Here is a 25,923-nt window from a genome sequence, read left to right as displayed (position 1 = left end):
AGTAAGAAATCCAGCCTTAGGTGAAAGCCCTCATTCTAAAATCTTGACTGAATTTATTAAAACACTATGTAGACTTAACAAAACACGACTGCAGGCATGCTCTTCTAGTTGGCTGTCTCCGTTACATAGCTCTTATGGAACAATTTCCACTGGCCAGTCTTGCCTGGTCTGAACCCATAAAACCAGGGATGTCCGCACCCCTCTAGGCATCATGCTGTTGTATCACGTGCACACTAGCCCTAGATCGTGGTCCTCAACACGGTGACCTTTCCGGACCACCACCCTCCTGCTTAGCACCCTCTCCACATGCCCTTACTCTTTGAGCCCTGGCTTCATCTCCAGCTCACGACAGATCTCTTTCTCTCTCTCTGAGAGGACCTTATGTTGGGGATCTGTTTGGTACACTTCTCTGAGCTGGCCTCCCCAATCCTCCTCCCATCCCCCCACCCCCACCCCAGTCCACTCCCAGCTGCGATTTGCACCCAGCATCTACAGCTCCAGGAAAGCAATCATCCCACTTACTTAATGCTTCAACTCACCAACCTTCGGCCAAGCACAGACGACCTTGGGGCCCAGACCAGCCACCAGCTCGGGGTTTTAAGCATCCCACACTCACTCCCCGCTGAGACCCAGCGCCCCCAAAATGGGACCCTGCGGAATGGGGTTAACAGAAAACTGGCTGTGCGTTTGGGGCAAAAAGCCTTGATGTTGGTGACATTTACACTCCTGCAGATGTCAGTACATCATCTGAAGACGTATTATTGTGCCCTTTATCTCGCTCTTTAAACCTGACAGTGCTCAGTAGGAAGCCACACAATTGCGGAGAAAGTGCACTACATACATCATAAACGTGCTGCAGACCGTGGGCTCGGTGACATGGCCCCACAAGGTTGTGATGGGAAAAAAAAGAAGTTTAAACAATTCTAAAAGTCAACCTAGGAGCTAGAAACTTTGAAACTGAGTGGAAAATCGTGCTGACATTTATCGTCCACAGTTATAACCGTAGTGGCCCTGCTAATGGCTGACACGGAGACACGGCGGCAGAGGGTAACTATGGCTAAAATATTTGCAGAATAACACAAAAATGTTAAATGGGCCATAAAATATAGATGAGAGGTCTCAGTTTGTAGGAGAAAATAATTTCTGTTGAGTATCACACTTATCTTCTGGTCACTGTTTTAGAAGCTGACAGGCAACTGTTTAAAGTCGTAACTTCAGCTCAAATCGATCGAGAACACAACAGCAAATCATGCACTAAGCCCCCTGGAACTCTTGGAATACTTAGTGGAATCGCTTATTGATAAACTCTGACCATACCTTAATTTTTAAAAAATGTTTTAGGGAACTGGAGTGGAGAGTTACAAGCCTGAGGACCTAAAGAGGAGGCATTCTTTTAATAGTGTTAAGTTTTTAACAAGCTATGAGTGAAGTCATAAACGCATTAAGGCTGGGATTGGGGGAAAAGCACTGTCAGGCCAAAGCACAGTTCAGAAGCTACTAGCAGACTGCGTGACTTGCGAGCCCACGAGCAGCCTCCAGGACCCATGCATAGTGGGAACCATGAAAGGTCACACACACCTCCTCCCCAGAATCACACCATCCAGGTGATGAAGCCAGAAACCTAGCAGGGCACCATTTCTGATGCCTCTGGCTCCTACTCTAATCCCATCACTTAGGACCAGTGGGCTCTACCTCCTAAATTCATCTCTAATCTGTCCACTACCTCTCTCCATCTCTAAGCTCTATGTTTCTTCATAGTCTGCTTACCATCTGTGATGGGTTGAACTGTATCCCCCCAAAATTCACGGGTTGCAGCCCTAATGCTCAACAGCTCAGATTGTGACTGTATTTGATGACTGAGACTTTAAAGGGGTGATTATGTTAAAATGAGGCTGTTAGGGCAGGCTCTAACCCAATCTGACTGATGTCCTTATAAGAAAATTGGGACACACGAAGACCATGTGAGGACAAAGTGAGAAGGGGGCCGTCTGCAAACAAAGGAGGGAGTCCACGGACAAAACCAAACCTGCCACCTTCATCTTGGACTTGGGGCCTCCAGGACTGTGAGAAAATAAAATCCTGCTTAAGCCACCCAGTCTGTGTATTTTGTTATGGCAGCCCTAGCTGACTAATATACCGTCTGTTATAGACCAGATAATTACCTGACTGTTTTATTTTCAGTCTCTTTCACATCACTGGAAGCCCATGAGGGCAAAGAATGAATCTGTCCTTACTCACTTCCATGAACCCGGACTAGAGTCTGGCATGGAGCATATATGCTCAGTAAACACGTCGGATGGTGAATCAATGTCTCTCTACTACCTGGTCCAGGATATCATCATCTCTCACATGCCTCTAGAACTTTCTTTGTCATAGTTCTCCTGACTTCTTCTCTATTCTCCCTTCAACCCCTCTTCCACATAACAGCCAAAGTAATCTTTTAACAATTAAATGAGATCGTATCAATCCCCAGCATAAACTCCTCCAGTGGTGCCTCCCTACACTTAGATTAAAATCTAACCAGTCATGGGGCTTCCCTGGTGGCGCAGTGGTTGAGAATCCGCCTGCCAATGCATGGGTTCGAGCCCTGGTCCGGGAAGATCCCACATGCCGCGGAGCAACTACGCCCGTGCGCCACAACTACTGAGCCTGTGCTCTAGAGTCCGCAAGCCACAACTACTGAGCCCGTGTGCCACAACTACTGAAGCCCACGCACCTAGAGCCCATGCTCCATGACAAAAGAAGCCACCGCAATGAGAAGCCCGTGCACCACAACAAAGAGTAGACCCTGCTCGCCACAACTAGAGAAAGCCCGCACACAGCAACGAAGACCCAATGCAGGAAAAAATAAAATTAATTAATTTAAAAAAAATCTAACCACTCACAATCTAAAATATGACACAAATGAACTTATCTACAAAACAGAAAGAGACTCACAGACATAGAGAACAGACTTGTGGTTGCCAAGGGGGAGGGGCATGGGGAGGGATGGATTGGAGTCTGGGGTTAGCAGATGCAAACTATTATATACAGAATGCATAAACAACAAGGTCCTAGTATATAGCACAGGGAACCATATTCAACATCCAGTGATAAACTGTAATGGAAAAGAATACATATATATTAAAAAAATGAAACAGTTTGCTGCACAGCAGAAATTAACACAACATTGTAAATCAACTATACTTCAATTAAAAAATAATAAATTACACAGTTTGATAAGTTAAAAAAAAAAACTAACCACTCACAATGATGTCCAGGGCCCTGCTTCCCTTTCACTCAGAAACACTTTCCCCCATGTTCCCCGTGCTCAGGATACTCCGGCAGCATCAAGCGGATCCCACCGGGGCCTCTGCACTTGCCCTTTCCTCTGCCTAGCATGCCCCCTCCCCAGCCCTTCACACAGTGAACTCCTTCTACGACTCAGATCTCAGCTCAGACCACATCTTCAAAGATATCTCCCTGAGGGCTTCCCTGGTGGCGCAGTGGTTGAGAGTCCGCCTGCCGATGCAGTGGACGCGGGTTCGTGCCCCGGTCCGGGAAGATCCCACGTGCCACGGGCGGCTGGGCCCGTGAGCCATGGCCGCTGAGCCTGCGCGTCCGGAGCCTGTGCTCCGCGACGGGAGAGGCCACAACAGTGAGAGGCCCGCGCACCGCCCCCCACCCACCAAAAAAAAAAAAAAAAGATATCTCCCTGACCACTTTATCCAGGAAGCCCCTCCACATCCGTCCCTCACATTTACTATATTCACAACACATCACTATCTGAAATTATACTAGTGACTTACTTAATATTAGTTACTTACTTAACGTCCTTCCTCCCTCTGTCCTTCTGCTAAGTATACAACATGGGAACAAAGACCTACCTATCTTGGTCACTTAAGTATCCTCTGTGTCCAGCAGAAGTTCCTGACATATAACTGATGCTCAATAATTGACTCGTTGCAAGAAAGAATGAATAAAAACCCTGGCTGGATATGGACTGAGCATGGGGCCTTGAAAAGGGGCCTTTGCTAGGCCCTGGTCAACCCCACATGACTCACGAGCTATGGATAGAACTCAGGGGACTACAGGCACCACCAATATTTGCACAGAGAGGTAAATGGAATTTTCCAATTCCAGCCCCTTCCACAGAGTTGCACATTTTGATTTCTAGGAAGTTTTAAGCTGAAGCCTCCTAAGCATCTGAGTTGAACTCAGATGCAGCACATTACACAAGAACACGGCCAGGGTCACGTCTTCCTGAGTTATGTCCCATGGCCCCTTTGCTGGGTAACTTGCTCTCAGCAATTCCATAACCATGTAATGCACACTCCTCAGCAGGAGGAGTATCACGCTCTCAGAAGAATCCAAAATCCAGAAGCAGCTTCAATGGGAGGAGGATTCCAAGAGGAGCCACGGGACTTCAGGCACGGACAGGCATTCAGATGCCCTCCAGAGAACCCTCGCCCATGGAGGTTTCTCTGAGAGAAGGAAGCATGGGGCTGCGATGGCAAACCACGGACAATGGGTAGAGTTAAGGCAGAGTTGAGGCTGAGACAAGAGACAGGTGTCAGGCTGGGTGTCATGGTGGAGGTAAAAATTCCCAGTAGAGGACAGGATTCTGGGATCCCAGGAGAGAGAACCAGGCCAGACTCTTTTAGGAAGAAAGCCCTAGTGCAAGCGTCCAGCACAGGGTAAGCAGCACGCATGCAGCTGGATGCAGCTCTGAGGATGCAATGTGTGCAGGACTTGGGGATTGCTGAAATCCTGTTTCAGAGAGACTGCCTCAAAACTGATGGCTGTGCAAGGCTGAGCGTGTGAGGTTAAGTGGATCACAAGTAGACCAGACATCTCCCGACATGGTCTGAGGTCAACAATCATTCTCCAAAGGGCAGCAGATGCTGATTCCCAGGAGTCAAGGGAGGGGAAGACTTAATCCTGGTAAGAGGGACTCATGTGTATACCCAGTACATAAACCCTGCAGAGCTGGGGGATTTCTGGGCCCCTCTTCACATAAAGTCTGTTTCAGCAGAGACATTTGCTGGGCATAACTGAAAGGACAGATCCACCTGAGAAAATCCCAAAGACTCAGGAAGTAACCCAGAGGGTAGAAACCTTAGGCCAGAGTAATGGAGAATCTAATAGGATCTCAGCATTTCTGAGATGCTGGTTGATTCCTGGGGAGGAGGTTTCCCTCACACAGACACCAAACACAGTTATCCAAAATACCGTCTTGCCAAAACCCCTTGGAACTCCTCCCAAATTCCTCCAGAGAAGGTGCTCTAAGACAATGGGTCAAACAATGTCACTGTAGTGCCAGGGGAGGGAAGTGATGTTTGGGGCTCTGATGAATTCACTGTAGCAGAAGTTGAAAGAATCATTCCAATTAAAGCAACACAGATGGGGCAGAAATGAGAAGAGCCTCAAAATGGGAGGCAGGAAAGGGATAAAAGCACAGGACATATTCCATCTCTTATGGGAACAGCAAACTGCGCCAGAGCCCATAGCATGACTCATGGCTCTAATGAAGAAGTAGAGACAACCCTGCTACGAGTTAGTTACCCAGTGGATGCCAAGAAACTAATAGGAGCTTCCGATCTGCAGACGCTAACAAACTACTGGGGCTGGCGACTTAACCAGCCCTCCTATGGGGCTGCCACAATCCCCAGGCATATCCCTTTGATTACAATCCCCCCACCAAATGTCTCTGGATATGACGCCATCTCAACTACCTGCACCCAGGACTTGTCCTCTCTGAGATTTAGCGAACCTAGGAAGCACATCTCCCTGCTCAGACACATTCAAATATCTTAGACTAAATACACAAAGAGAAAACTTCCAGGGGAAATTGGCTGGGCTTGGAGGAGTGGAATGCCTTTGAGAACTCTCGACACTGTACCCTAAGTACTAACCACTGTGAGAAATCTCTCCCTATGCCTACACGGAGTTGATGAGGGTATTTAAAATTACTTTTAAAGAATTAATAGCTTCGGGGTACTTTTCCCTGTGAGTGAACAGTGTGCTAATTTGCTCAATGTTTTGGTGGTGTTCTTTTTCTGAGACAATTGCACAGGATTCTATCCAAAGCCCTCTAATTCTTCCACTTCAGTGGTCTGAATCCCGCTAACAAACAATCAGGACTTTAGACTCCCTTAATAGACAGATTCAAAGAAAGATGTTTTGCCGCTCTCTGCAAAGTCCTGGAGGTGCTGCCTACAGGCAGCAAAATTATGGATTTATTCAGGACTGATTGCATTGAGTATGTAAGAGAGTGAGAGAGGTTTGTGAGCTGAATGAATAGGGGGGGACTGCAGCCTCCAAGCTACCCAGTCTGGCATGGAGCCAGGCTGTGTTAGGATGAGGGGAGAGACTTACTGCATGGATGGGCAAGGACCCGGACCTCGTCCACAGCGATGTAGCCAGGATGACCCTTCAGAGAGACGGATTCAAATATCACCTGCAACACACAAGGCAGGAGTCAATTTCGCAGAAGTGGTTGTAGGAATTCATCACAGCTGCCCAGCCCCCAAACAATTTATGTTTCAGCTTCCCACTAGAACTACCAAAAGACGTCTTATATTAGGCTAGGATGCTACCCCGGCAACTGACGTGGATTTTCAAAATAAGGTAAAAAGACCACATTCCGGTGACTAGCAAAAGAATAACCAGCCACATGGAACATTTCTAACGGTTTTCACAACTAACACTGGGTTGCGGGGAAAACAACCCGAATGTGGCCTGGAAACCCCGATCTGCACCTTTTTCATTGTTGTTTCAGGGGAAGCACAAAGAAGAATGACTTCTGAATATCTCAACTTTCTTACGAAGGATGAGGGAGAAGCCACCATAAGCCAAGCAGGGTTTACCTTAATTTAATTCCACATCTCCAAGGAATACAGTCCATCTGAATTACCTAGTAACACCTCTTGAAAATAAGCCCCAGGCACCACTGTTGGTATCCGGGAATCCAAGGGCAACAAGTTCTTTGAATCCTCCATTCTGACTCCCACTCAAACTGCTGATTTCAGTAAACAGCTTTCCTTGTCACCCACCATCCACCTTCACAAAGGAGATGTGACTATCTGTGTGGACAGCATGACCAATGCCCTTGACCTCCCTAATTCCAATGGCCTCGTCTTCCAATCAGCTTCAGCCACATGCTCACACTTGTCCTCCACTCCACAAACTGGAATTTTCAGTGTATTTTGGCACAGACCGCTACCACGCACTCCTTTCCCAACTTACCCCTCTTAAACCTGCTTCTGCAGTGCATGTGGCACCCGGGATCTCAACTTTCCTAGAGACTGTATGCTGCACGGACCTCCCTGTATTCTCAACAAACCCAGGGTTCCCCCACTCTGTTGACTCATCACCCATACCACTCTCACCAAAAGCCCCAGTTCCACATTTCAGTGTTGGCAACTCTATTGCAAAAGTGCCTTCTCCACTCCTATACCCCACACAAATGCTCCCCTTTCAACATCACCTACCCAATCCCTGCAAGATACCCACATCACATCTCTAAGAGGCAAGAGGACTACAGAGGGGCTGACTTCTAACTTCCTACCCATCAACCTAATCTTCATGGGTCAGATGACTACACACCAACCACTGCCCCCTCTCTGCAAGGCACACCCCAGCGCCCTTGACCTCTACCTTTGCTGCATTTTCCAGCTTCTTGGTTCTCTCTCTCTCTAACATATCTCCGAATCCTCCCTTTTATTCCTGACTCTGACAAACATAAACGCTTGGATTTTCTCTTACTCTTTAAAAGCTACCCTCTGGCAGCAGTTGTATTTATAGCCCAATTGTGTTTCAATCACATTTAAAATTCTCAATAGTTTTAATTACACTCACTCTACACTCCCCTACTTCCCAGTGCAAAACTTCAACCCCTGTCACCTGGACTTTGTCCTCAGCAGTTCCCCCAACACTGATTGCATGGCAGACACCAGTAATCTTACTAGGGCTCTTACTGCTTAAATCCAATACACATATTTCAATCGTTATCTTACTTTAAGAAGGAAAACAGTATAGGGCTTGGGATCTGGGTCAGAATGCCTGGGCTCTAGTCCTGGTTGTTCCACCTTGTATGTGTACACCTTGAGCAAGTTACCTTACTGCTCTGTGCCTCGGTTTCCTCATCTGTAATGATAGTGTCTACCTCACTGGGTAATGATTCAGGTGAAAGGAGCTACTACACCACTTAGAACTATATGTGGCACATGGTAGGTTCTCAGCAAATGATTCCTATACTTATTCTTCATACTTGACCATTTTCCTACAATTATTGATGTTCATAGCTTCTCCCTCTCTGGGTTTCTCTTCTATTTCGGGTCAGGCGACACTTTACTCTCATGGCTCTTCTCATCAATCTGTGTCTATTCTACCACTGGTTTCTTTGTAAGCACTTCTCCTATACCCACTCTTCAAATGTGGGCTTCTTCTATTCATTTCTGTAAGCTGAAAACACACTTCCGTCAATGGCTATCAATCCACTGATAATTCCCAAGCCCAGATCTCCATTCTAGACCTTTCACCTGAATGTGGGTCTCACTTATCCAGCTCACAGATCTGTATTTCCACCTAGATATCACATAGATCCTCCAACACAATCTGTATACAACAGACTTGAGCTGTCTCCCTCACTGCCCAATGGGCCATCCTTCCTGAACGATGGACCTTAGTGGGTTGCCCCATCCAGTCATTGAAAACTGAGATGCAGACATCTGCCTGGGCTTCTCCGTCTGCCCCACTCCTCCCATCCTTTTTTTTTTTTTTTTCTTTTGACTCTGTCTTAGTATTTCTCCTATCTGTCCATGTCTTTCCATCTCTGCTGTTAAGGTGAACCATATGAAGCAACCATCCTGTAGATCGAAACCAGCTGGGTATTAATGCCATTGCTCTGGTTCAAATCTTCATCACTTTTCACCTCTATCATCTCAACAGCCAACCAAATAGACCCTCTCTCTCCTGTCTTTTACTCCTCAGTCCAAGCTGTGGATGGAATGTAGGTGGGTGATAAGATCAACAGAAAAACCCCCAGGTGGAATCTTTTTGTGGTCCATGTGGTCACTTCAGGTTAGTGGATTCAGAGGCCAGGGGTGTCAGTGAGGTCCAGAGCTCTACAGCTGTAACAAGTGAGCAGGGAAATGGTGGAAAGGGTGGTGATGGCTGTGAAGAGGCAGCCTCCTTGGGTGGTAAGATCTATCACTAAGGCAACACACTGCTGCCTGGGAATTATGTACAGTGACTTGGCGCTGACAGTCACATCAAACATAGAGCAGCTGGCACCAGCATGACAATCACTCCAGAAGAGGGGTTTACTAAGATAGCAGGGTCCTTACGAGAGACTGAACAAACAAAATTGTGCAGAGGGTAGGGGGAAAGTTTGTAGAAATAAAAGTGTGATAGCTGCCTCATCCTGCAGAAGGAAGTCAACAGAAGACCTTCCGATAAAGAATTACGTATCTAATTATATTTTTAATAATTCAAAGGAATCCAAAAGCAAAGTCCATAGGAAAAAATAAAAGGAAAACACACCAAACACAGAAAAACATTTAAAAGAAATAGCATAAAAGCATTCAAATTGCATAGTAAAAATGATAAAAGAAAAAATTTCTATTGTGACAATAAATATACATAGGTTAAAATAGAGAAAAGCTCTCAGACTGTCTAAATAAACCATGCCTAATCGTATGCTATAAGATAAACACCTAATACAGAATGACTCAGTAACCTTAAAAATAACAAGTTGAACAAAGACATAATAGGAAAATGCATTTACTAAAGAAATATAAAGAGAGAATAAAATTTCTGTTCAAATGCTCATGGATTATTTACACAAAGATCATATAATAAACTAATGTATAGCTTCAATAAATCCTTCAAAGATGAAACCATACAGGTTTGGGTCTATACATTTCCTAACTGAACTCCCTGAAGCAATAAATTAATGACAAAAGCTTAAAAATCAATTTCTTAAAGTTGAAATATTGTATATTTCTTAAATACATAATAACTATAATATCAAAGTATGTTTTATATGTTAACAAAAGTCTGAATAAAACAAAATTAAAAGTCAAATGGCAAGTTGAGAACAATATCTGTAATATCAATATATATGCCAGCTAAAAGATAAATATCATGTTTTGTGTAAACAATTCTTGAGAATCAACAAAACAAACTCTCCAAAAGAAAAATCAGCAAGTGAGTTCAGCATGTAATTCACAACAGATGAAGTAGGACTGGCAATGATTTATGAATGTAATCTTTTTAATGACATTAGAGAGATTACAGCAGTTGAATGTTTTCTTCTTTACACTTTTCTAGATTTTCCAAATTTTCTGCAATAAAAATGAGCTCCTTTATATTTACAATAAAAGGTAAGTGCTTTGAGGTGCATTACATTTTCATATCTCTCTGCATGTTATACTATCCCTGTGTCAGCTATGTACCACAGTACAATTAACTCTACTATAGCACCTATCACAGCAGATTGTAATTGCTTGTCCATGAATTATTTCATTCTCTAAACTCTAAACCTATTGGGAACAGGAAGAATGTCTCATTCATTCATATTTATAAAGACCCTCTTCTGTACCAAGCATTGAGGCACATGCTGGGGCTATAAAAGTGAACAAGAAGGTTAGGGGCCAAGCCCTGATAAACTTTACATTTTATGAATGGAAATGGAAATTAAAAAGCAAAATATGGAAAATTAAATTGATTTTGTGATTGGTATTATGAAGGAAATAAACAAAATGTTGTGATTAACTAAGCGGCAGGGGGTCTACTTTACTTAGAGTGGTCAGGAGAGAACTCTAAGTAGGTAATTATTAAGAGTAGACTGGAAGGATGCAATTGGCAAGTCCAGGAAGTGATGGTAGGACACTCAAAGGCCATGAGGCAGGAGAGAACTCAGGGATGATCTGGGAACATGAGAATGAGACCCTGGTGTGGCTGGGATATAGTGAATAAGCTAGAGAAGCACAAGGCACGGCTGCGATGTTAGCTGAGGGTCAGATGACATGAGTCCTACACGACCTAGTGTGGAGCTTGAATTTTCTGCTGTTAGTGAACCATTTAAAGCAGGAAAGTGACATGATCTAATTTACATTCTGAAAAGATCATTCTGGCTGTTCTGTGGAAATTGACTTGGGGGTAGGGGGCACTTGAGCAAAAATGAAACAAACAGACCTAACAGTTGGCTATAGTAGTGACCCAATCAAACGATGAGTATGGCTTGGACAATGGTGTTGGCCATGAAGAATAGAGATGCTGATTGTTTGAGAGATATTTTCAAGGTAGAGATGAAAATAATTGCTGTTAGATTAAGAGGGGAAGAGTGAAGAAAAGAAAAAATGTAATGAGGACTCTTCAATTTAAGGCTTGAGCTTCTAGGCTGATTCTGGTGTCACTTATTGACACGAGGAAGATGAACGTGTGTGTCTAGGCACACAGGCAGGGCTACATCACGATTTCTTTTGGTCATGTTAAGTTCGAGATGCCAATTAAACATCTTAATGGATATACTGAGTAGGAAGCTGGCATTATATTCTGAAGCTCATGGATGATCTGGGACCAGAGCTACAAATGTGATAGCTTTGGCATCTAATGTCATTTAAAGCTATAGAACTAGATGAGGTCACCTTGGAAGACAGAGCAGACAGTTCAGAGAAAGGACTAGGGCCTAAGGCCAAGCACAGAAAGCCCAATAGTGGATTTCTTAGGATGGTAGAGATTGGAACATGCTTTTAGGTAGAGAGGAATGTGTCAGGGAAATAGCGTAAAATACAAGGGAATGAGGGACTGACGAAATAAGATTCTAGAAGGGACAGAAGTCAATTGGGGTCAGGATACTGGCGGAGGTATCAGTATTGAACAGAGGGGCACATCATCAACTAAGACTGAATAATAATAAAAATAGAGGAATAAAACCACAATAATAAAGGTCAACCACATTAACCTTTTATTAGTAGGTAGTCTCAGTCTAGCCTCTCAACAACCCTAAGAAGTGGGGCAAACTAAGTTACCAAAGCTCAGAAAGGAAGCCAGAGGTGGATCGAGGACTGAGGCCCCGGTCTCCTGGCTCGCAGCCATGTCCATCACTGGACTTCAATGAAAAGCAGCCCTACTCTCATTTAACCAAAACACTTGGTTAAGCAGAGTTCTGACTTTTTCCCAGTTAATCAAAGTCCAACTCTATTGAACTCTTCTGACACTGTTTCTCACATCATTACTCAGTATCTAACCTAGATCATAATTATTAACAAATATTCCATGAACGAACCCAAGGCTGGTCATGAGAGAATGGATGTATGATAGTGAAACATACATTCGTTCACCGCTCTCTCTCCTTCCTGTTGCAGAAATAAGGATTCTATAATGAGACAGAGAATCTTTTATTTATCAGAATTCCTCTGGGGAATTTTTTTCTGTAACGCACTGGGGTAGGTGAGTCTTGGGTTTCTCAAATATGAGTAATATTCTGTAAGAAACAAGGGGAAGAAGGTACTGTTCTTTTCATGAAATGAATGAATAATTGTAAAATGCTTACAATACGTATAGTAACACACTGATGACTGTTACTATTACTGCCCTTTCTCTGGGCAGAGTGATGGGAGATGAGAAGGAAAATTCAAGGGAATGGTGGGAGAGGAAGAAAGTAATGGGCTTCCCAATGAGACTACCCCTTGTGCCCTCATCCCAAGTTTCCACTAAAATTCCTACACTCAACAGACTCTGATGTGAGTGATGACAGGTGGGAACTGGTAGGGGCTGGGCTTTGGGTCCATGTGGAGGTACACGGAAATTAAGAGGCACAGGTGGTTGCAGGTGCCACGGCGGTTGGGGAGGTGGAGGGGAGAGAGCGCAGAAGCATGGGGAAGGAGACGGTGACAACCCCCAGAATCGTTGATGAAGGCTCTGGACTCACAAGACATTAGAATTAGGATCCACGGTATGTTTACAACAAAAGGCAGGTCCTGGATGCAGCTGAGAATAAAGCACCTCCCAGAACAGATGGGGAATATCCTCCCCATCACTGCCAGACTGCTCAGAGCAGAGTGCTCGCAAAACCTACAGGAGCCAAGAGGGTCCTGTTCTTGGCATGCAACTCCAGAGACAGAGTTTTTTTTTTTTTTTAAAAAGTCATGCAAACTGCCATGAGATAGAGCCCTCAGTGGCATGAGAGTAGAAGGTCACAAGGCTGGGGTTATCAGGAACAGTGCCAGGGAGTCCACCATTCTTCCCCAGAAAGAAAAGGAAGGAAGGCCCACGATGGACGGGCTTGGATCTTCAAGGGCCCACCTGGACTCACCTGCTGAGGCCTGTCCCCTGAACACTCACAATGGGGCTGACTCCGAGGCCCACATGCAACCTCCTGGGCAAGCTGCTTGCTTCCAGAAACAAGGGCCAACCCTGGGGAGCACAATGCCAGGCACCAGAGAGGGAGATCTCAGATGGTGGCTAGAACGTGCCACCGCAAGATTATGGGATGGCGGGCCTTAGCCACGGAGAAGCAGTGGGTACTGGGGTTAAGTTGGCAGGGTCAGCCTCTAGCAATTACATATAGCCCCCAAACCCTAAACACCCCCTTATCCATGCTGCATGCTTTATAGTTCTGAACGAGATCCTGGTAATGCCCATTATTGCTGGGGTTCTGGATGGGAATCTGGCAATGCACATGACTGCTAGGATTCATGGTTCAAGTTTCTGACCACGAGGAGCTTCTGTATGAAGCCACAGGGCAGGGCACTACGGAACACGGTTAGAGAAATCAGGTTTGGCTGCAGCAAGAGGGTGCAAGGGCAGCTCACAGGGAAGCAGCACAACCAGGGACATTCAGGAGAGATGTGAGGGCCCCCCTGGATTCTCACTGCTGATAAAAAAGGAAGAAGCCCACTCAAACAAACGCAATAGCAGAACAGAGCACTGTCTTGTGGGGTTCAGGAAAAGCAGCTGTTACAGCTACAGCTCAGCCCCCGGGGCTAGGTTCCCAGCCGACCAAGTTCTGGGGAATGTGGACCACTGGAGTCCTCTCTTCCCTTCTGGTCAGAAAGCGCCCCAGAAGACATCTGCAGCTTCGGATGGAGATGCTTATCCCATCAATGTGCTTCTGGTCCTGGTTAGGAAGACCTACCAGCTCCAGTTCCTGGGGACAGACACCACAAAGGGACAGGGTGATGTCAAGACCCTCAGTGATAGAAAGACCTGCCCAGGTGTTCTGAGGTGAAGGAGAATGGTCATCTCCAAGCAAAGCACACTCGTAAGGAAACCAAGGCCCTTGAGGAATGAGAGCCAGGAATGGGAGATGAGCCAGAGGAGTGAGTGAAGAACTGTGAGAAGGAAGGGAGCTCTAGTTGACAGGGAGTAGCGAGGGCGGGGTGGAGGGGGCCAGAAGAAGGCCACCCCGTGATGCTCCACGTCAGGGTATGGAGGCAGGGACACTGGGGTGCCGGGACTGGAGCAGAAGGCCTGGGCTGGGAACCCCAACTTCCCTGCAGGGCAGCCTTCAACCCCAAGGTTGCCATGTGTCCCTGCTGTCAACTGCACATCCCCCAACCCCTAGACCTTTAGAGACCTCCTGGTTTGGGGAAGTGGAGCTTGCATGGAAAGGCACAAACCTCTCCCGGCACAGGAGCTGCTGGGCAAAGCCAGGAAGTCACATCCCAAGAGAGGCTCAGAGATGAGTCACCCTCATCCCCTCCACAAAAGGCAGGCTGTGTGCCTGTTTGGGGGAGGGTGTGGCTATGTCAGGACACAGTTTAAGGGGCCTGGCATCTTAGGCTCACCACTGAAGTCCTCAAGCAGAGAATTTGTAGAGCAAAAGTTTCAAGGAGCTGCAAAACACCTTCTCAAAAGATAAGAGAGAGAAAAATGCTGGCTCGCCAGCACTCCTCTTCGGAAGAGGACCACATATATTTTCATGGTGAGGGTGGGGGTGGGGCTTCTTGGGGTGAAATCAAGAGAGAGACGCTCTTCCCCACACCAGCCCCAGGAGGCCTGCCTAAGACAAGGAGTGCTCGCTGCTTAGCGGGCAGGGGTGGTGGGTGAGTGAAAGAGGAGTCGGGGTGGAGTCTGAAGGAGGTAAAGTGGCCCCCCTCCCTGCGACGCCCCCTCCTGAATTGTGCAAGAGGTTACCAAACCCACAGAGCGCCAGATGCCAGAGGAACTCCTGAGAAAGGGACTGGGCTTCGAATCCAGTTAAGTCCAAGTCAGGTGAGTCTTAAATTTCAGAGGTCTACAGAGCTGAATAAAAGGTAATTTCACTGAGGCAGGTGATGGAGGCTAGAGAGAACAAGCGGCTGCACGACTCAAGTTCTTTTATTTTTTTAAATATTGGGACAGAAAAGTTTGGAATCATTAAAAAACATGAAATAGAATTAACATCACCTGGAAAGGGGCAGCCTCCTGCAGCACGGCTTCAGTGGCACCGGATGCGCCCTTGCTCTCCTGCGAAGAGGCAGGCGAGGGGTGGACAGTGGGGGGAACATTCTCATCCCAGGCCCTGCTGACGGCCTGGGGCCAGAGCGCCCACTAATAAGAAAGATGAAATGTCCCTGCTTATTACAGAGCTACAAGTCAATTTTAGGACTGTGAAATATGACTTTAATAAATGAATACATAAGCCATCAGGGTCTGAAGCCCAGCAGTGCTGAGAACCGAAATGGTATTTAGTCCACAGAATCATGCATGCAGAGCCAGAGCTTGGGGTCTGGTGAATTTTAAAATGCATTTGGCAAGTGTCTTTGAATCTCCTGATGGGCCCCTTTTTCTCTCCCCTGATATATGTGTGGGTGGTGCCCCTGCATCTGTGGCAGGTTTGGGAACAGGCCGGTACGGGTGCGCACTCGTGTGTGCTCCCGTGTGTATGGCCGAGGGACTATCTGTTACTGGCTGTGTGTGTGTCTGAAAGACACACGTGTCTTTTCTAAACCTCTGCTCTCAGTGTATTTAGTGGCTTTTTCACCACAAAGCTAAGAGCAGAGAAAATGGAATGGAATGACGCTGCAGTGCCCAACAGACTGGAAATCAGAACATTCTCCCCGATGAGGCTGCTTAGGACAGGGATGGCTCAGAGCTCAACCACGGTAGTATTTCTTTAAAGAAGGCCTCCCTCCTCCATCCTCTTTGTCTGTTCTTCTCTCTTCCTCCTCCCTTCCTTCCAATAACTGCTGAGGCCCACTGCAAGCCTGATATGATGTTATATATATACTATCTCATTTAATCCACATAAGAACCCTTCATTGGACCCACTGACATCTCTATTTTACAAACCAGAGAACTGTGATTCAGAATGATGATGGGATAGACCCAACATCGCACAGCTAGTGAACGGAAGATTCTCAGAAGGGGCATGTTTTTTTCCCTAAAAGCAGGAAACTCAGCTTGGAGCAGAGGATTGGAGCTTGGAGCAGTCAGGATTACGGGGACCTCAATTGACCAATAATATCCCCTTCTCTGGAACACAGGACATGTTGCTACCCAATACAGGAGTTACTGTCAGATAAATGAGTGGCAATATGCTTACCACAGAGCTGGGACGTAAGAGATGCCTAAGAAATGTCCTTTTTTCCCTCTATACCCCATCGAAGAGCATAGCCAACCATAGGTCTATCCCTCTCTGGGGTCACTTTTCCTGCTCTTTCCACTTGCACCTGTGGCCCCATCCTGTATCCATTTGCATCAGACCCTAACTAGGGGGTTTTCAGATTAGAACCCTAAGGCCTCCTTGATGGGATCCATGGACTTATGCAGACACTTGAAGTTTATACTCAGTGCAACGGGGGGAGTTTTGGAACCAGGGCACCAGGATTCTGGTCCCAGCTTTGCCAATGATTTGCTCTGTGCTCTTGGACTTTACTGTCCATCTCTCGACCTCAGCTTTATCACCTACATCAGGGTTCAAACTATGGCCTGGAAGCCAAATTTGGTCCATCACCTGTTTCTGTACAATAAAGTTTTCTTGGAAAACAGCCACGCCCATTCATTTACATATTGTCTGTAACTGCTTGCACGGTACATCTGAAAGAACTATACCATGGGTTTTGAACTGAAGGATGCCTACAAATCTCCCAGCCACTCACCTTGCCACCCTGAGGTCCCTGTTCTGCTTCCGACTCCAGAGAAATTTCTCCAAAAGTAGATCTATGTCACTTTCTTACTTAAAACCTTCCATCAGTGGGCATGGGGATTAACTTTAAACAGGCACAGGGGATCTTATGGGGTTGATGAAAATGTTCTAGAGCTGGTTTACGGTTGTGCAAGTCAACAGATTTACTAAAAATCACTGGATTGCATACTTAAAATAAGTGGATTCTATGATACGTAAGTTGTACCTTAATAGCATAGTTTAAAAAAAAACTTTCGGGGGCTTCTCTGGTGGCACAGTGGTTGGGAGTCCGCCTGCCAATGCAGGGGACGCGGGTTCGTGCCCGGTCCAGGAGGATCCCACATGCCACGGAGCAGCTGGTCCCGTGAGCCATGGCCACTGGGCCTGTGCGTCCGGAGCTTGTGCTCCGCAATGGGTGGGGGGGGCGGGGGGGGCACAGCAGTGAGAGGCCCGCATAACGCTAAAAAAAAAAAAAAAAAAACTTTCAACAGCCCCAGGCCACAACATGGAGCTGTGTTCCTCTAAGTGAGCTCTGTGGGCTGGTGACACCCTGCAGAGTGTGTGTCATCAGTCCTCAATGGGATAAGAGGCTCCTCAACGAGATAAGAGGCATTTAGAGAGTATCCCAGCAATTTGGCATTACTGTGACACTTTGATTGCAGTTTATAAAAGGACTGGTCCACAAGTTGAGGAGAAGAAACCTGGTCCTCCACCACAGATGGTTTGAGTAGTGCTGCTCTAGCCTAGAGAATAAATTTACTCTCCTTAGCCTGGCATTCAAAGACCCCATGACCTACCCATCCCTGCAGGCTTAGCTCCCAGTAGATCTCCTTTTCGACCTATAAACAACCTAGTTTCCAAACTCCGCCAAAATCTCCTCCAGCCCATGGTGTGCACTACCCCTGTCAACTCAAATGTCTTTCCCCTCCTTTTTCAATAATTAGTTATTCATCTTCAAGACTCAGCCTAAGCTGTCTGGTCCTCTTAGAAGCCATCCTAATCGTCTTGACCCCAAACACCGTCTTCCTCAGGGGCAATATGTGACTAGTTATCTCATCTTTCTGAACCTTAATTTTTTCATCTGTAAAACAGGCATGATAATAGTATCTCCCTCATCAGATTGTTATAAGAAATTATTGTATAGAAGGCTTCAATAGCTAGCTTCCTCCAGCATCCTATGGAATCCACATGTATCCCACTATATTCTAAGTGTTTATCTATTTATCAATCAGTTTCCTCCTCCAGACTGCGATCTCCAGGGTGGCAGGGGCTGTAGAGGATCTCTTCTGCATCCTCCAGGCCTGGTTAGGAGAAGCAGCTTGGTAAACACGAGTTGAACAAGTGAGTAAATGAAGTCCTTTCTAGACCTAAACTCTAAAGAGGGCAAAAGGTGTACAGATAGATTATTACTTTAAAAAAAAAAATCAAACTACGGTAAAACAGCATACCTGGTAGAAATGTGGCCAGAAGGTGCTGATGGCAAGCTCTGTCTTCACCCAGCCCTCAGTGACGACCCCAGACACGTTCCAGACAGGGTTCCCCTGGGGCCCACCGTTCACCTTCACATAGACATTCAAGGCCCCCGGGCTGGACCTGTCGCGGCTGGAGAAGTAGTAATGGAAATCGATGCAGTGGGTGTCATTCTCCTTCAGGGTCGGCAGGAGAAGGTGCGCCTTCTGGCCAGAGGCCCTCCCAGAGCTGTTCACCATCATGAAGGATCCTGGAGACCCACAAAGGGGGCGGGAGGTAGAGACAAGGAGAGAGAAAGAAAATCCTTCTGAAAATCAGTCACACCTGTAAACACAGTGGCCAGAAATCCAGTCCCTCTAGGAGGATATGGTTGATCCCCAGAAACCTACATTTCCTCTCTGGAGTATTTCCTCTCTCTTCTGTAACTGGGAATAAAAAATCCTACTCACCGAGGTGGTTTTAAGAATTAAGAGATGGTAACATACACGAAGTATTCTACAAAGTAAACAGTCTATAAACATGTACAGAAAAAAAACCCAGCAAATATTAAAAACAGTAGCTCCAACAGGAAGCATGGAATAAAAACTCAGGAATTTAGTTAACTGCAACCTCCGTGGGTGAAATGAGGTGAAATATCACCTCATTCGAGCTTGGGTTGTCTCAGTGGAAGCAGAAACTCTACAGCACCCAGGTACTGTTTTAACATATTCCACCTGGAGCCTTGCATTAGTACAAGGAATATATCAGAGGAGGACATATAAAAAGTACAGTATATTCAAATAAGTGAAGAAGACCTTGAAAAAATTTGAGAACCAACTGAAAGATGGAATGGAGGGTAAGTAATACTTGCTAAGCACTTAAGGGGTACCAGTGTGATGCTTACTGTCTTATTTATATATTGTTCAATTTAATCTTCAGAATGACCCTGGGAGAAGGAGAGTTTTCATTTTATTTAAAGACTGAGTGACTCGCCCTGGACCACTCAGACAGAGAGGCACGAGACCCAGATTTTCTTCAACCTCAAAGTTTATGCTATCTTTACTATTTGCAGAAAACATGACTAGTATTTTCAAACACTGGAAAAGCCTGTCTCCTAGAAAGGAAGTGAGCCTCTTTGGAGTTGCTTTGACTGATTAAATGGTTGTTTCTAGTTCTTCACCCCTCCCTGGCTCCATGCCCTTGACCTTTGGCCTTGCAGTCCCTCCCAAAAGAGGCAGAGAGCATGTCCCCGTCCCCGTCCCACGACTTTGGGCTCCACTCGCTTTGATCAACAGGAGACTAACAGAATGAGGCTTGAAACATGCTTGCCTAGCTGCGCTTGCCCTCTTGCACTATTGCCACCTTCCATGAGACGAATGTGCCCCAAGCAGCTGCTGCCGCCTTCAGCGTGGGATCAAGGACGGACACGTGTGGAAGAGAACTAAACTCAACGGATAGTAAAGAACCAAGCCAAGCCACCCACACAGCTGAAAGCACAGCCACATAGCCAAGGAGCCCAACCTGGCTCAGCAGATCCACCACGGGGGCTCAGACCCAGAAATGTGAGAATAAACACACACTGCTGTTTGCCACTGAGTTTCCTCTCAGTTTGTTAGGCACATTACTGCGGCAATAGCTCACTGATGAAGGTCACCAGAGATCAGACTTATGAAAGAAACCACAGGGAGGCACATTTCAGTTCAAAGGACCTTTTAACAAGTCAAATGGATGCAAAATGGGATGGACTGCCTGGGAGACAAAGTGAGTTCCTCATCACCGCAGGTGGCTACACAGAGCCTGGACAAACTGAGGAGCCTTCTAAGGAAATTTCACAATCAACTGGGAGGGCTAAACTCTGTGACTTAGAGTCTTATGATTCTATGAAATAAACTGCATCATAAAACACAGTAGTGCTTCCCTGGTAGCGCAGTGGTTGGGAATCTGCCTGCCAATGCAGGGGACACAGGTTAGATCCCTGGCCCGGGAAGATGCCACACGCCGTGGAGCAACTAAGCCCGCATGCCACAACCACCGAAGCCCGTGCGCCTAGAGCCCCTGCTCCACAACAAGAGAAGCCACCGCAATGAGAAGCCTGCGCACCGCAAGGAAGAGCAGCTCCCGCTCGCCGCCACTAGAGAAAGCCCGCGCGCAGCAATGAAGACCCAACACGGCCAAAATTAAAAACAAATAAATAAATAAACTTATTTTTTAAAAAAACACACAGTAGATAAACTCAAGTTTTTCTGGAATGAATATTCCCACCTAGAAAACCACTGCTGTTTTGAAATCTTATTTTAGCCACTAAAATCTTCAGCTGGAATGAAACCTTAAGACCACTTATCCTCAACCAAGATGAACCACTTCAGTAGCTGTAAGGAGCCTCATTCTTTCACCCTAATTCCCAAAAGACTAATCGCTGCAGACAATAAATGCTGGGCAATCCGTATCTTGTCGGGGTTCTAGAGGGTACTGGTCACTCGTAGCCTGTCTCCTCTGGGTTCAGGACAAATTTAAAGATAGACACAGGAGAGAGAGAGAGACTTCAAAATCTCCACTTTATTGTTCACAAAGCTGGATCAGAGGAAGGAACTTGGACTTGAGGCCAAATTAGGCTTTCTGCATTTTCTTCCCTGAACCAGCATGCAAAAGCAGCTGCATGATCAGGGACTCCTTCCTTCCAACTCAACCCAGATCCCTAGGGCTCATCCCAAAAATGAGCCAACAAGAAGCAAGATGATAAAGACAGAAACTTGAACCAATGGCTAACAGACTTTCAACATCCCACCAATCAGAAAACTCACCCACCCCCTGGGGTAGGAGCCGCTGAAAGTGGAGCGAAAGTGGTATCTTCCCCATGTTTCCAAGAGAGTCAAGTTTCCTAGTTTAGAGCCAGGCAGTAACACAGGGTACATGGAGAGCTGTCCCTTGTCAGATGTTGTCTCTAATCATCACCAACTCCCAACTGAGGCAGCAAGGAAGGAACCACTGCAGGGGGGAAACTGAGGCACTGAGGGAGGTTGGCATCCATGCCCACGTCTGTTTGCTGACCTACATCCCACAGGGTTCCAGAAGGTTCCCCTGGGACAGATGAGTGATGACCCACAAGACCCACAAGCCTCTGGCCACAGAGGGAGGGTGGGGCACAGCTACTGGTAGGGAAGACAGCCTGAGAAACAAGTGGTATCTGGCTCTCTCCACTCAGAATCCTGGGATGCCCCGTGGACATTTAAGCTCCTATCCTCCTGCCAGTTCACACCAGGGGTCTTAGCGTCCACAGCAGCGAGAGTTGGGAAGGTTTCCCGTCCACCAGCTCAGGTTCCCCCTCTTTGCATCCTAGCTCCAGTGGCGAAGCAGGCTCACTGAGGAGATGGGGCCATGTGACATCCATCCGCTCCAGCAAGTCTAGGGATTTCTCCATCTGCTGCCTCCATGACTGTTAATAAAGGATGCTGCCATTTCCCTGAAGGCAGAGCTGGTGGATGTGCTTGGCCCTCCACCAAGTCTTCATGTAGCAGAAACTGCTGGCTGATTAGCAAACCTGTCCTCTTTGTTCTGGTCACATAGCTGGATTATACTCCCCAGCTTCCTTTCAGAGTTTGGGGAGGACATGCAACTAGGTTCCAGCCAATGGGGCCCGAGTGCAAAGTCTACCACTTCCAGCTTGGTGCTTAGAAGCAGACAACCTCCACCCTCCCTCCCCCAACTCCCACTGCTCCATTCTCTTTTATCTCATCCTTCCAAGGATGATTCTTGGACCAGGAGTCTCAGCATCACTGGGGAGCTGGTAAGAAATGAAGATTCTCAGGCCCCAGCCCAGGCCTATTGCATCTGAATTAGCATTTTATCAAGATCACGAGGTGCCTTGTACGCACATTAACGTTCCAGAATCACTGCTGCATTGTCTTTTTCCCATCCACCAGCTGAAAGTACAGGATTCCAAGAGCCTAAGTGACGGCAAAGCCACAATTAAAGGAGCCTAGTTCCCTGAATGACCATGACCATGACCATGACCATGAGGAAGGCCACCCACAATTAGGAACATTCATTTTGGACTTTAAGTAAGTAAGCAAGGAATAAACTATTATTGGGTCATTAAGCCGTTAAACATTTGACGTTTATTTCTGCAACTAGCATTATCCTTATTATTTTGGCATCCCTGTAGAGCCCCTACTTCCTACAAGTCCCTTTATTTAAGGAGATAACATGAGAAATGATAACAGTTACTAAGCAAGGCTGCAGGATGTTCCAAATAGGGACATCATTAAGAGCAGTGTCCTTGGGTAAAAAGAAGCAGAAAGAAAGAAGAGAATGAAAATAATGGACTCCAAAAATAAATCCTTGAGAAGGAAAGAAACATCCTGGACCTTCATTAAGATACTTTGTGTCTCGGGGGGCCAGAGTTGGGTTGGGTTAGGGTAACAAATCACGTTCCCCATCACCACCACCCTGACCCCCTAATGGCGATCTGTGTGACCTGATATGCATCCTCTGGCCTGTAAACCAGACAGAAAGGTATGTGTTTGGGTGCAAGTCTCAGGGAGGTAAACAAGAAAACTGAAAAAAATATATAATAAAGAAAACGATGGCTGTCCATCCCACCCAGGCCAGGTGGGAACAGCAGGAGAAGTCCTGCTCAGGAATGTCCTGGTGAGGCTGGGGGAATGCGCAGTGCTGCCCTGGAGTCCAAGCGACAGAGTGTGAGAGAGGAACCTCTGGGGATGTGGTGGGGTGCGGGAGGTCAGCGGCATCGGTATCTCGCCCGCCCCGCAAGAGGGGAGGGGGACTGTGACACTGTGACACCCACAGCGGCAGCCGTGGTGAGGGTCTCCTGCGCCACGCAGGCAGTGAGCTTCCATGAGGAGTCCGGAAAGGGGCAACACGGGCAAATGATCTTATTTATACTCATGCACTCACAACATGCCCAAGGATTCTTATGAGTGACTGGGGAGAGCCTTAGGAGGGCAGAAAGAGGCCCGGCAGCCAAGCAGGTGGAGGCTTGGGGACACGAGATTTAAACCCCGGATTAGTGTCCAATTACTGCTATAACTAAAAACCAAAAACTCGGTGGATTCATACAACACAAACTTATTCTCTTATGGTTCTGGTGGTCAGGAATCTAAAATCAAGGTGTTACAGGGCTGCTTTCCTTTTGGAGCCTTCAGGAGATAAACTGTTTCCTTGCTTTCAGTGTCTGCCTGCATTCCCTGGTTCGCGGTTCCTTCCTCCATCTTCGAAGGGCATCACTCCAACCTGTAGTTCCACAGACACATCTTTTTCCAACTTTGATTCTTCGGCCTCCTTCTTATAAGGACCCTGTACATCGGGTCCGCCCAGACAACCCAGGATCATCTCCCCAGGGCAAGATCCTTCATTCAATCACATCTTTTGTCATGTAAGGTAACATATGCACCTTTCCAGATATTTGTGTTAATACAACCACACACACGCTCCCAAGCTACCGACCGAATCAGAAGCCAGCAGCTATACACTGTCTAAACTGCAGGTGCCCTAGGGAATCTGAGTGTTCCTACGTGAGGGTAGAAAGTTCCTTGCGGTATCAGAACCCATCACGAACGTCTTCGAAGGGGAGTATGGTATAAAAAGCAAATGGTAGGGTCGAATCATTTGGCTCCCAATCTGGACAGAAAAAAGTAAGTTTTGGGGATAGGGCAGGCAAGATCCCCCTTTAGGCAGTGGAAACTCATCAGGGCAGCGGCCAGTGTAACCTCGTGTCACCCGTGGCTCACCAGGTACCACCGCCCGTGGGTGGCTGTTCTCAGGCCACCCTCCAAGCTCAGTAGACTGATGACTTGGAGTAGAAACATGCCACTCAATATCTGAACTCCCTTCCTATGTCTGGGGGAACCCCTCAAATTTTTAAGCAGAGCCCATTTCCTCTATGGAAATGAAAAAGATGTCCTCTTTCCCAGTCTCCTCTGTAGCTAAGACTCAGGCAGAGGATGTGAGTTCTACCAAACAGGCACACACAACCGCAATTTCTGAACCAGACACTAGTGATGAGATGAACCAGAGCTCAGTGAAGCAGAGACTGTGAAGAGGGGGCAGCAGCCATGGAAGAAGGTGCTTCTGAGTTGCAGAGGCCGCAATCAGTGGACCGTGCAGCAGATCCAGCCTCGCTGGAGTGCAGCACGGCCGTGAGTACACACAGAGGAGTGGTGACTAACTCAGCCGGGGGTGGGGGTCAGGACATCTTCCAGGAATGGACTAAGCTGAGCTGGAATTTGAAGAATGAACAGAAGTGAAACCTCACCAGTCATTGAGCATATCATGAACCCTGACAATGGAATCTGACCAGCTTTAAACTCCAGCTCCAAGCAACACTCCCTATTTATTTCCAGAAGTCCCCAAGGCACCCCAGTTAATGACACCGGTCCCCTTGTCCTCATAGCACTTCCAGGTGCAGATCCCTCATGTGCCTTTGTCATTGTTTGTGATGTCTCCACGAATGGGTGGGTCCTTGTTACTGTCTCTCTGTCCTGGGACAGACTCAGGGGACACACAATAGAACTGCTTTGGCCCGAGAGTCCACAAGGCTCAAGAGGCAGCTCTTTCTGCAAACTCACATGGCTTTTTTTCCCCTCCTCCATCAGGGTCTATGCTCACTCAGCACCTCTGCCCCCTACAGGTCAGCTCTTAATTCCACTTGGCGTCATCCTTCATGATGGAGTTCCTCCTCCATCCGTGGCCCTGCAGTCACTCCCTGCAACAGGTTCCGTCCAGTACTCTCATATCCTAACTGCACAGGGCTCAATTTCTTTTCTCTCCTGATATCCCTTTCCCAGGAATACTGTCAGCCCCATCAGGTTAGCGTAGATCAGCCGATGTAAAGAGATACTGGTGGTACAGAGCTGAACTCCACACATTAGAATACGAAAGCCTCTCCTCTTTCCCAGTTGGGATACCTTCCATGGAAGTGGGCCTGGTGGTAACTTGGGAGGGCATTCCACGAAGAGCAAACAGCACGTGCAAAGGCACAGAGGCAGGAAACCACAGCATCCAGCAAGGCAAGCACAGTACCTCAGGGAAGGGTGGGATCCTGCCATCTACAGACCTCATGCGCATCTCGTCTACCTTACAGAGGTCTGGCCACATCCTCCAGAAAGGAAGCCAGATCTCTGAGTTGAGCACAGGCCTGCCGTTTTAGAGACTGTTCGGGACTGAAAGCCCTCATATATCAGCAGCTTGGTGGGGCCCTCTTTGATCAACAGGTAGGCTTAATTAATATCATCCCAGGGCTGTCAGTTTCCTGGAGATCAAAAATGAGGCTGTCATTATGCCAAGATCAGCCAGAAACAAGAAAGAGAAAGTCTGTAAGTACATTTCTTCCCTTCTTCTTCTTCCCCCCCCCCCGCCCC

General features: G+C 46.9%; 1 protein-coding gene across 1 annotated transcript in view; it reads right to left on the bottom strand.

Moving 5' to 3' along the window:
* PTPRT (protein tyrosine phosphatase receptor type T) overlaps positions 1 to 25,923 on the bottom strand; it is a 1,078,581-nt gene that overhangs the window by 673,634 nt on the left and 379,024 nt on the right. The window contains 2 exon segments of the mRNA XM_079943946.1: positions 6,358 to 6,439; positions 18,547 to 18,818. Of these exon segments, the coding sequence (XP_079800072.1) occupies positions 6,358 to 6,439; positions 18,547 to 18,818 (354 nt within the window).

The sequence above is a fragment of the Stenella coeruleoalba genome, assembly GCF_951394435.1.
Source record: "Stenella coeruleoalba genome assembly, chromosome: 15".
Taxonomy (NCBI): Eukaryota; Metazoa; Chordata; class Mammalia; order Artiodactyla; family Delphinidae; genus Stenella; species Stenella coeruleoalba.
Note: the sequence above shows the minus strand (reverse complement) of the source record. Positions and strands in the feature narration are given on the sequence as shown.